This window comes from Sorghum bicolor, chromosome 10, assembly GCF_000003195.3.
Source record: "Sorghum bicolor cultivar BTx623 chromosome 10, Sorghum_bicolor_NCBIv3, whole genome shotgun sequence".
Classification (NCBI taxonomy): domain Eukaryota; kingdom Viridiplantae; phylum Streptophyta; class Magnoliopsida; order Poales; family Poaceae; genus Sorghum; species Sorghum bicolor.
Window position 1 is genome coordinate 36,421,446 of NC_012879.2, and position 11,961 is coordinate 36,433,406.

Below are 11,961 nucleotides of genomic sequence, written 5' to 3' on the forward strand. Positions count from 1 at the left end.
AGGATTTGCTTGAGAGAGAATTAAAAAAAATCAAACACTATTGCTTTAATGAGACATCTCCAAAAACCAAGATCCACGACACAGATTTCTGCTCCTGCTCTTGACTGGCTGCTAGCAAGCAGATGGAGGCGCTGAACTCCTGTTGAGAGAAATCAAAAATAAAAAAGACAACTCCAAAAACAAAATACGTGAGGTGCTACTTCTACTACTGTCCTCCACGATGAAATAACTAGGAATCAAAGCAAAGCTACTCGGGCCAGACCTAGCCACAGCACCGAGAACAAGGAGACAATCTTGCACAGAGTAATAAAATCGAAACAGGCAGCTGAGAAAGTAGATTGGCTGACCCTGAAGTCTGATCCACCACTAAGAACGCTAATCGCACAGCACTGGTAGAAGATTGACACGCACGAACAGCGCACCTACGGACCTGGACTCTTCGGGCTTCAGATTGCGCACTGGGTTGGTGCCAGGCTACACGACGCAGATGCACTCAGAGGAGCCCTCGGCGCTGAAGCGCTAGGCTGATGCTCGGCATCTTTGCTCGTGAAGGGGACACAGGTGTCCAGGTGCAAGTGCTGCTCAGATGAGCACGTACAGTGCAAGAGCACCGGCGCTGGTAGCACTGCTGCCTCTACCCATCGCGAACTGCACAGAAAAAACAGACGCCCACAAAAAGGAATGGATCTCACTCAAAACAAAAGCTTTTGATCTCAGATTTTGCACAGATGCAATTTAACCTAACAAGAAGCTATTTCCCAAAAATCATTGCCTGGAATGATCCTAAACTCTAGGAAATCGAAATCGAACCCATGAACAAAAAGGGGAACAAGAACACAGCACACTGATACTCGAAAATCACAGCAAAGTATGTTGAATCCCGGAGGACAAATGAAGGATTTGGGCCTCCATTCCCATACCAAATCTCAACAGAAAATTCAGTTCATGGCACTCTCTCTTGAGAAATTCTAAAAAAGAAAAACTAACCCTACAGAGAGAGAGCGCTACGGGAGAGAGGGAGAGAGCAGTAGGTGGAGAGAGTTGGAGGAGGTGGGAAACTCCTCCGGTTTATTTATCAGACATATTACATATTCCTCAAATGTGCCTAGATATTTTTGTGCGAAGTAGCTAGCCCCAGGGGCATTCTAGTCCAACTCGACATGACCTAGATCCGACGGCCACCGCGCCTCCTCACCGGTAGCCTCGCTCCGAAGCGATCTCACCGATGCCGCCACGTGCCATCCGTCCGCATCGGGACCTCCGCCCGGGTTTTGAGGCCCAAACCCGCGAAACCCACCGCGAGTAGCGTACTCCATATGCTTCCCCGCCACTCGACACGTGTCAGCACCGTCTTCGACCGGCCGACCCGCTAAGTTCTCCTGAGCCTCGCTCGACTCGCGTCCGCCGTCTTGACTTGGTCAACACGATCCCTCCCATGTACACTTGCTCTTGTCGATGTCCCAGATGTCAGCCACTACAGCCGGTCACCCGGCCTCCTGGTCCGTCAGTCCAAGCCTCACGTCCGCCCTTCACCGCTCCAGGTCCATCGGCACGGCACGTCTCTACTTGACCTTCACCTCACCGTCGACCACCGCCTCCGAGCTCCACAGCTGAACATCATGAAGCCAAAAGACACCGTTTCGACACATAACCCTGTGCCAGGATATTAGTAGAACCACCGAACCAACAACCCACCAAAATGTTGGCATGTTGACAATCGCTCATCACACAACAAGGGTACTCCACAATGGTTATGTAAAAACCATGTGTTCGCAATCTCCCCCTTGATGAGTGCATTGTCAACACCAACACAAAGCCAGAGAAAACCAACTCAAGTGTAAGATCGAAACAGGTCATTCACAGTGAGTAAAGCAAAGCCAACAACTTGGTCCCCAAAGACATGGGCAACAGCTCGACACAACCAAGTAAAACACAGCTAGCCCTCAAGGAGAGGCAAACAGGCTCAACACCGCTAGCAAAACATGAAAAGCTAGAAAACAACTAGACCCTCCAGAAGAGGCAAAGGCTCAACACATCTAGCAAAAGCAACTCAAATTCAACTCCCCCTGAGCAAATGCAATCTCTCTCAAATGAATGCATGTCTCTCTTTTTGTGTGTAACATTCTCCCCCTTGTTGACACATGCACTTATCAAGATTTTTCCAAGGAGTGCAACTCCCCCTCAAAACATGCTATGAATGCAAAAAATGCACATATATAAAAGCTTCAGGAGTATAGCAATCAGATTGAAAAGATGCTCTAGGTGGTGCTGTCATGTGTGTATAGCAATAAGTACAAGTGCTAGCAAATGCTCAAACTGATCAAGTGAAACGAAATATGACATTTAAGCATTTTTGATCAATTTTAAGCAATTTTAAGGAGGAGTTCACCACTGAAAGTAGCACATAGCAGGTATAAGCAGGAAATCAACCTAGTGCTAACAAGTGTATACAAGGTGAACTACCCCAAGCAGCGTTCATACATCATGTCAAAGACTAACTTTAGACTTGTGTTTTCATGAAATTTTCATTTTATCGGAGTTTGCAACATATCACAAGGTTTAGTCAAACATGTGTGAGTGCGAGAGGTTATCTGTACCGTCAAACCAACTTATTGACCATGCCAAGCCTATGTCAGTGACAATCGCAAGCTTAAGACAATGATCTCGGCATCCACTACAAGGCTCAAGTTCATCCATAAGTGCAATTGGAAGCAGTCTTGATACCTTGACGTAGGACAGTACAGACCCATCTCGATCTTTTCTTTTCACTTAGCTTGATTTTCAGTTTTTAGCACAAGAATTTACAAGTTGCCCAAGCAAGTGTATAACTCAAAGCATGAGACATAGCAACCTAGCATATAAATGATAGCTCAAGTGATCTCAACACATCCTACACATGCTAGTTGCCAATCACAATTCTGAACAATTTTCAGGTTTCAACAAGTTTATGTCAAGTTCACAAGTTATAAAACATGCTTAGCTCATAACATGCATCAAGTGATCAAAAGGAGCCTAAGCGACAAGCACCATCATGTATATACAAGACATATCACAAAGAGCATAATCTCAATCTAACAACTATAATCATGAAGCTCAAAATGCTCTAATATACATGATGAGATGAAATGCAATGCAATATGATACAAAAATAAAATAAAAGTGAAACTAAAAGAAAACAAAACTAGTGTACAAAAAAAACCAAAGTTCCCCTCAACTAAAAAGGGAAACAAACTCCAAGCTCCCCTCGCAAGCGAGCAAACTGGGCTTGGTCAAGGGGTTTGGTAAAGATGTCTGCAAGCTGATTTTGGGTATCAACATGGTGTAGGTCAATATCTCCTTTCTCATAGTGGTCATGTAGGAAGTGAAAGCGGACATCTATATGCTTGGTTTTTGAGTGGAGAACTGGGTTTTTAGCAACGCTTATAGCACTGGTGCTATCACAAAGTAGAGGCACTCGCCTAAACTCTAACCCAAAATCTCTCAAAGTAGCTATCATCCAAAGCAACTGGGAGCAGCAAGCAGCAGCAGCAACATACTCGGCTTCTGTGGTGGATTGGGCAACTGAGGATTGCTTGCGAGAGGACCAAGACACAAGAGATGTCCCAAGAAACTGGCAAGTCCCCGACGTGGACTTACGCTCAACACGGCAGCCGGCATAATCTGCATCAGAATAGCCGCAAAGAGAAAGAGAGGAGGAAGCTGAAAACCAAAGACCAAACTCAGGTGTGAAACGAAGGTACCTCAAGATCCGCTTGATGGCTTGACGATGAGATGTGCGCGGCGAACACTGAAAGCGCGCACACAAGCAGACCGCGAACTGGATGTCCGGTCTTGTCGCCGTCAGGTACAATAGCGACGCGATCATGCTTCGGTACTCCTTCTGGTCCACAACTTCTTCTTCATCTGCATCCAGGGCCGTCGTGGTCGACATGGGCGTCGAGAGAGGCTTGGCCTCGCCCATATCAATTTTCTTGAGTACGTCCTTGGTGTACTTGCCTTGGTGCACAAATGTCCCTTCTCTAGTTTGCTTGATTTGCAAACCAAGAAAGAACGTCAACTCGCCCATCATGCTCATCTCAAATTCCCTGCTCATAGTTTCTGCAAACTTGCCAACAAGTGCATGAGAAGAGCCACCGAAAATGATATCATCCACGTATATCTGAACCAAAAGAGTGTCAGTGCCTTGCTTGAGGAGAAACAAAGTTTTATCAACAGAACCCATTTTAAAATCCTTTGCAAGCAAGAAGGCTTTCAAACGCTCATACCAGGCTCTCGGGGCTTGTTTTAGATCATACAAGGCTTTGTGGAGTTTAAAAACATGGTTAGGAAACTTAGGATTTTCAAAGCTAGGGGGTTGTCTCACATAAACCTCTTGCTCTATATACCCATTCAAGAAAGCACTCTTCACATCCATCTGATACAGCTTGAACCCTTTTGAAGCTGCAAAAGCTAAAAGGATCCTAATGGCTTCTAGACGGGCAACAGGGGCAAAGGTTTCCTCATACTCTATCCCCTCTTTTTGACAAAAACCCTGAGCTACCAACCTAGCCTTGTTCCTCACTACCACCCCATCTTCACTCTGTTTGTTTTTGAAAACCCACTTGGTACCTATGGGATGGCAATCTGGTGGAAGTGGTACTAAAACCCAAACCTTGTTTCTCTCAAAATTTTATAGCTCCTCATGCATAGCATTAACCCAATCAAAATTAGATAGTGTGTGTCCAACATCTCGAGGCTCAAAAGAAGCAACAAAAGCAGAATGAGCGAAGTGTGAGATGTGATATGATGTGGACCGCGTGACTCGCTGGTCAATTTCACCAATCATGGTCTGAGGTGGATGGCTACGCTGAATGTGTCGAGGTGCTTCCCTTGAAGAAGTCGCCTCCCCCTCAACTGCAGCTGGGGCCTCCTCAGGGACAGCCGGTGTAGGCTGAGGAGGCTGCTCGATCGGACCCCAAGTAGTGGAAGAAGAAGGATCGGGGCCGTCAGCCGAAGTAGTCGTCGAAGACGCGAGAGGGGCAGCCAGTGGTGTCGGCTCGGGATCACCCCAATCAGCATCTTCTGCATCGTCCTCAACAAAGATGCTCTCACCAATCTCCTGATCACCTGCACATTCAAAGACAGGAGAAGAACAAGGCATAGTCTCATCGAATGTGACCTCACAGGTCTCCGCGACTCGGTTAGTTTCAAGGTTAAGTACACGATATGCATGAGAATGAGAAGCATAACCAAGAAAAATACCTTCGGAGGACCTGGACTCAAATTTGTCCAAATTACCTTGCTTCAAGATGAAACACTTGCAGCCAAACACCCTGAAGTGACTTACCTTGGGTAGTCTACCAAATCGCAACTCATAAGAAGTCTTTTTCAAGAAGGCTCGAAGAAAAATGCGATTGGAGACATGACAGGCGGTGTTGATCGCCTCAGCCAATATCTCCTAGGAGTCCTATGCTCATCGAGCATCGTCCTGGCCATCTCAACAAGGGTCCGATTTTTACGCTCAACAACACAATTTTGCTGGGGAACATAAGGAGAGGAAAACTGGTGCTCGAGACCCAAAGAAACACAGAAGGTATCAAACTGAGTGTTTTTGAATTCTGTGCCATTATCACTGCGTATAGCTCTCATGGCATTCTTAGGCAACTCAGTTTGTAACCGAAGAATCAAATCTCGAACATGAGAAAAAGCCTCATCCTTACCCTGCATGAAAAACACCCAAGAGTAGCGAGAAAAATCATCCACGATCACTAGAACATACCACTTCCCTCCCTCTGACCGAACCCAAGCCAGACCAACTATGTCCATATGAAGTAGCTCACCGGGTCCCTTGGTCATGACCTGAGTCACAGGAGGGTGAGAAGCAGCAACCATCTTCCCGTGACGACAAGGGTGACAAACCAAATCCTTCTCAAATTTCAACTTGGGCAATCCTCGGATTATGTCAAGTGAGCTCAACCTAGCTAGTAAGTCAAAGCTCAAATGACCAAGTCTCCTATGCCACTTCCAAAGATCAGAGGAGGATCCGGCCACAAGACAACGAGAAGAGCCAAAAGCGTGAGAAAAATCAGCTCGAAAGACACGACCAAAAGGGACAATCTGACAAACAAGATTTCCCTGAGAATCAAGAACTCGAGACAAACCAGTCTTAAAGCGCACCTCAAAACCATCCTGAAGGAGTTGCGAAACCAAAAGCAAATTGAAATGCAGATTCGAAACCAAAGCAACATCCTTCAATACAAAATTCTCATTGACCCGAATGGTCCCATGAGAAAGCACCTTACCTTTGCTATTGTCCCCGAATGTGATGTACTCCTTACATTGCACGGGGTTGAGGTTGGAGAACCATTTTGAACTTCCGGTCATGTGGCGCGAACAACTGGAATCAACAAGCCACGTGTTCTCCAGGCCTCCGATCTGCATCAATAGAAAGACATGGGGTGAGCAAATGGCGCAACACTGGGGTTAGTAAACTGTGAAGGATACCAGTGTTGGGTCATTTGCCCTGGAAAAGTGTTAGGAAAAACACCAAGCATGTCATGTCCCATTTGAGGAAAGCGATCACCACGAAAGGGAAAACGTGGTCCGCTAGAGCTGTGGGACTGAGAAGCAAAGCCACCGCCACGAGGTTCAAAGTCATATTGATCATAACCTGAACCACGTCGGGCATGACCAACACGTGGTCTCACATGCTGAGGCCTAGCACCTTGAGGCATTACACCTCTAGGCCTAGCACTGCGCCTCTGAACAGGCGGCACATGTACGCCATGGGGTGGGCGGTACATGTTCCGGTTGTTCAACTCGTACTCCCGCCGCTCATCTCTCTTCGTCCTAAAGCAAAACTCAACAAGGTGACCATCCCTATGGCAATAATCATAGTGATACCTTACCTCTCTCTTGGGTGGTTGTTGGTTTACTCTCTTGTGGGTATGGTTCACTCTTGGTGGCATTTTGGCTTTAGGAAGTGGATCCTCAGAGATGTTTGGTAGAGTGTCAAGTGGGTTCTTGAGATGGTTAGGTTTTGGAGTCCACACTTGTTTCTGAGGTGGGGATTTTGGAGGTTCTTCAAACACTCCATCTTTGACAGTGGGTTTGGAAGGCTCGGGTGGAGTGAATTTGATCAACTTGGGAGTAGTGGATGGTTTCTCACTTGGGCTCAAACCACTAAACTCACCAACCTTGCCATAAAGATTTTCACCCTTCCCACCTATAGCAAAGCCTACACCCGATGTGCAAGTTCCCCGCCTGAACTGGCTCATCATCATGCCCAACTGTGGCTCACAGCTAGACACCCAGCTCAAGATGGACCGAAGGTATGTGTTGTCTTCCTCAGATCTCATCTTATCATGCCTGCAAGACTCAAGCTATAGCACCAAACTCTCACAACGTGCACACTTAGCAATAGTGCTATCTGAAATGGCCTTCTCAAGAATAGAGATCTTGGCATTCTTCTCTGCCAGCTCAGATTGCAAGCCTGAGCAGGACTTGCACGCACCCAACAAGACAGGCCTAGCCTTCAGCTCACCATACTCATCAAGTAAAGTAGCATACTTAGATTGCAATTCAGAGAAGTTAGAGATATGAACAGCACACTCATCGCATTCTACTTCATCTGAAACAACCACAGCACACTCCTTAGCAACCTCAAGCTCCTTAAGCGCCAACTCTAGCTTGTCCTTAAACTCTTTCCTCTCACGGGCAGCACGCTTAAGCAATTTATCTTGACTAATCAAGCTGATATTCATGCTGTCAAGCTCAGCGACAAGGTCATCGACAGAAGGAGGTACCTCGGAGGTGTCGTCGTCGAAGGAGACCTCATCCTTGCTGGCCTTCACCTCTTCATCAATCGCCATGGTGCAGAAGCCTCCGTGAGTGGAGTCGGCGACGAAGCAAAGACCGGTCAGCTTCTCCTCCATCTTCCTCTCGGACTCATCGTCACTCGAGGGAGAAGAGGAGCGGTCATCGCCGGAGTCATTGTCGAGGTCGCTGAGGGAAGCAAGGAAGGCACGCTCTTGCGCCTTGGCTTTCTTGCGGTACATCTTCTTGAGCGCCTCCTTATCGAAGCCCTTCTTTGACTTGTACTTCTTGGAGGTGTAGTCATGCTTGTCCTTGCGCTTGCCGGAGTCGTACTTGTCGGAGGAGTGCTTGTTCTTCTTGGGGCAGTGGGCGACGAAGTGGTCGAGATCTCCACAGTTGTAGCAGCCCACCTTTTGATCACCGCCCCGGCGGCGGTTCAAGCGGTTGTTGTGGAACCGCGAGAACCGGCTGATGATCAACGCCAGCTCGTCATCCCCAAGGGTCTCCAACTGCTCCTTTGAAGCAGACACAAAAGAAGACAAGGCAAACGACATCTGTGAAGGGTTAGCTGAAGAACTTGAACTGTTACCTGAGACTAAAGCCATAGTCGGTGCAGAGGGATTCTTGAACTTGTCTTGAGTCTGGTAGTCGATCTCGGTGGACTTGAGCTTGCTGAACAGCTCGTCCACAGTGATGGTGTCGTAGTTTGAAGACTCGATGATGGCGGACACCTACACATCCCATACCTTCCGATCTAGGGCATATAGAAGCTTGAGAGCCCTCTCATGATCGTCATAAGGTAGCTGTGCCTTGTTTGCTTGCATCTTGTTAATGATCGTCTTAAAAGGAGAAAACATGGCATCGATGGACTCGCCATCAAGCTGAGTAAAGTTCTCGTACTCTCTTTTGTACGTCTCATAGAGTCTGGTTTTGACATGGGCTGTACCCTCGTGATAGCTCTGAAGCCTCACCCAGATCTCTCAAGTAGTAGCACAATCAGAGACACGCTCGAACTCAGGAAGCGAAAGACTCGAGAAAAGAACAGATCTTGCTCTGCTATTTGCGTTGTGCCGATCTTTTTGATCTTGCGTGGTTCGAGCACGGGGTTCAAGCACAACGAAAGTAGCATCCTCGCAAATTTCCCAAACAAGCCATCAATACCCTAGAGATGGGCAGACATGCGTATTTTCCAATAGGGATAGTTTGTTCCATCGAAGAACAGTGGTTTACCGGAACCACGCTCCATGTCGCCTTCGTGGATCACGGACCGATTAAGGTAGAATGATCCTTAACCGGCTTTGATACCAATTGAAGGACCGAAAACGGCGACCAGAGGGGGGTGAATGGGAGCCTCAAATTTTCTCTCAAAAATATTTGGCCACTGTCCCAAAGCACCGCCAAACACAAGTGAGTACTCAAAACTAATTACTCAAGCCAACTGGTGACAAGAGCACTTAGATAAAAAGTCTCACAACGGTAGGAGCCCAACGCAACAGACGAGACTCAAAACGGAGAAAAACAATTAAACTACGCACAAAACAATAAATGATGGCTGGAAAAACACACATAAAATTCAAGCCTGAAGAACACAAGACTGAAGGCAGGAAACAAGCTCTGAACCTGGATGGCCACTCACGGCCAGGAGCAAAACGCTGCTCAAAGCAAAGCACGCAAAGAATTCTTTACCCAAACCGAGAGCAAGGATTTGCTTGAGAGAGAATTAAAAAAAAAATCAAACACTATTGCTTTAATGAGACATCTCCAAAAACCAAGATCCACGACACAGATTTCTGCTCCTGCTCTTGACTGGCTGCTAGCAAGCAGATGGAGGCGCTGAACTCCTGTTGAGAGAAATCAAAAATAAAAAAGACAACTCCAAAAACAAAATACGTGAGGTGCTACTTCTACTACTGTCCTCCACGATGAAATAACTAGGAATCAAAGCAAAGCTACTCGGGCCAGACCTAGCCACAGCACCGAGAACAAGGAGACAATCTTGCACAGAGTAATAAAATCGAAACAGGCAGCTGAGAAAGTAGATTGGCTGACCCTGAAGTCCGATCCACCACTCAAGAACGCTAATCGCACAGCACTGGTAGAAGATTGACACGCACTAACAGCGCACCTACGGACCTGGACTCTTCGGGCTTCAGATTGCGCACTGGGTTGGTGCCAGGCCGCACGGCGCAGATGCACTCAGAGGAGCCCTCGGCGCTGAAGCGCTAGGCTGATGCTCGGCATCTTTGCTCGTGAAGGGGACACTGGTGTCCAGGTGCAAGTGCTGCTCAGATGAGCACGTGCAGTGCAAGAGCACCGGCGCTGGTAGCACTGCTGCCTCTACCCATCGCGAACTGCACAGAAAAAACAGACGCCCACAAAAAGGAATGGATCTCACTCAAGACAAAAGCTTTTGATCTCAGATTTTGCACAGATGCAATTTAACCTAACAAGAAGCTATTTCCCAAAAATCATTGCCTGGAATGATCCTAAACTCTAGGAAAAAGAAAAACTAACCCTACAGAGAGAGCGCTACGGGAGAGAGGGAGAGAGCAGTAGGTGGAGAGAGTTAGACGAGATGGGGAACTTCCTTGGTTTATTTATCAGGTATATTACATTTTCCCAAATATCCCTAGATATTTTTGAGTGAACTAGCTAGCCCTAGGGGCATTCTAGTCCAACTCGACATGACCTAGATCCGACGGCCACCGCGCCTCCTCACCGGTAGCCTTGCTCCGAAGCGATCTCACCGATGCCGCCACGTGCCATCCGTCCGCATCGGGACCTCCGCCTGGGTTTTGAGGCCCAAACCCACGAAACCGCCGCGAGTAGCGTACTCCATACGCTTCCCCGCCACTCAACATGTGTCACCACCGTCTTCGACCGGCCGACCCGCTAAGTCCTTCTGAGCCTCGGTCGACTCGCGTCCGCCGTCTTGACTTGGTCAACACGATCACTCCCATGTACACTTGCTCTTGTCGATGTCCTAGATGTCAGCCACTACAGCCGGTCACCCGGCCTCCTGGTCCGTCAGTCCAAGCCTCATGTCCGCCCTTCACCGCTCCAGGTCCATCGGCACGGCACGTCTCTACTTGACCTTCACCTCACCGTTGACCACCGCCTCCGAGCTCCACAGCTGAACATCATGAAGCCAAAAGACACCGTTTCGACACATAACCCTGTGCCAGGATATTAGTAGAACCACCGAACCAACAACCCACCAAAATGTTGGCATGTTGACAATCGCTCATCACAAAACAAGGGTACTCCACAATGGTTATGTAAAAACCATGTGTTCGCAAAAGGATAGGAGAACTAGTCCCTAGTGGTCCCCAATCAACCTCGTCTTAAGGGGGGTAGTACCTTGATATCATGGATGATGCATTTTCAAACTATCTTGAAGTGATAATTGTCGTCCCGAGATATTCTATGGTTATGATCAACTATCCTTGCCGTGTTACTGACGTTGGTCACTCGATGACAGGGAGTGTAGTGTCCCATGGGTCAGGAGCCCAATATAACACCTCTCATGGATATGTGAGAAGCGTATGATCATGTTGACTTTGAAGAAAGATGTTACAAGTATGACAAAGTGGAGTATTATCTAAATAATAATATTTAAGGGCAAGTTGACATTGAATCAAATCAGAATCCACAACGAAGGAAGTGTAAAAGGAAAGCTCGTAAGTAAAGTGCAGCGAAATTATATTAATGGAAAACTTCACTGAAAACCTCACTATGCTAGAATCACTCGATATTCCTTTGGTTCTTCGTAATGGATGGTTATGAGCACACAAAGGAGTGATCTATGCTACCCCATAGAAAATTTTCTTAACCGCACCATCAGGGAAAAGTATCGAGTAGCAAGGTGGTCCACTCCAACCTGAGGTGGCATATCCATGCTAAGTTACCATGTCTTCGAGTTCTATAAGTCAAAAAGTTGGTAGTCAAGATGGACCTTGAACAATTACGAATAATAGACATTCTATGGAAAATTTGTTCATGAGATATGACTATAAGACATAAATGTTTACCTTCGGAGTACAAGTTGTGAAGAGAGTACTTAAGATCCCATTCTTGTTTCTGTTTTGGAATCTGTGTCCCTTCTGAATCTCGAGGACGAGATTCATTTTAAGGGGTAGATTTGTAACACCCTAAAATTTGCTCCCT

The 11,961-nt window shown here is 47.1% G+C and overlaps 2 protein-coding genes across 2 annotated transcripts; both read right to left on the bottom strand.

Moving 5' to 3' along the window:
* On the bottom strand, positions 583–4,222 carry LOC110431139 (uncharacterized mitochondrial protein AtMg00810-like). The gene is made up of 3 exons (XM_021449848.1): positions 3,812–4,222; positions 3,637–3,699; positions 583–648 (listed from the first exon to the last, which is right to left on the bottom strand). The coding sequence occupies exons 1-3, from the start codon at positions 4,220–4,222 to the stop codon at positions 583–585; spliced, it is 540 nt and encodes a 179-aa protein (XP_021305523.1).
* On the bottom strand, positions 4,845–10,560 carry LOC110431140. Its single transcript, XM_021449849.1, has 6 exons — positions 10,514–10,560; positions 9,957–10,145; positions 9,748–9,844; positions 9,564–9,635; positions 7,785–8,525; positions 4,845–6,414 (listed from the first exon to the last, which is right to left on the bottom strand). The coding sequence occupies exons 1-6, from the start codon at positions 10,558–10,560 to the stop codon at positions 5,368–5,370; spliced, it is 2,193 nt and encodes a 730-aa protein (XP_021305524.1). The 3' UTR covers positions 4,845–5,367.

Bases quoted from the DNA above. Each gene is read 5' to 3' on its own strand.
- LOC110431139 (XM_021449848.1), bottom strand. From the start codon at position 4,222: ATGGGTTCTGTTGATAAAACTTTGTTTCTCCTCAAGCAAGGCACTGAC. The intron at 3,700-3,811 runs GTCTGCTTGTGT...TTTGGTTTTCAG, and splicing joins GACCGGACATCCAGTTCGCG to CTTCCTCCTCTCTTTCTCTT. The intron at 649-3,636 runs GTAAGTCCACGT...TTTTCTGTGCAG, and splicing joins TGCCGGCTGCCGTGTTGAGC to TTCGCGATGGGTAGAGGCAG.
- LOC110431140 (XM_021449849.1), bottom strand. From the start codon at position 10,560: ATGGCACGTGGCGGCATCGGTGAGATCGCTTCGGAGCAAGGCTACCG. The intron at 10,146-10,513 runs GTGAGGAGGCGC...TTTTCTGTGCAG, and splicing joins GCTTCGGAGCAAGGCTACCG to TTCGCGATGGGTAGAGGCAG. The intron at 6,415-7,784 runs GTACCTCCTTCT...CTATTGATGCAG, and splicing joins TCGACGACGACACCTCCGAG to ATCGGAGGCCTGGAGAACAC.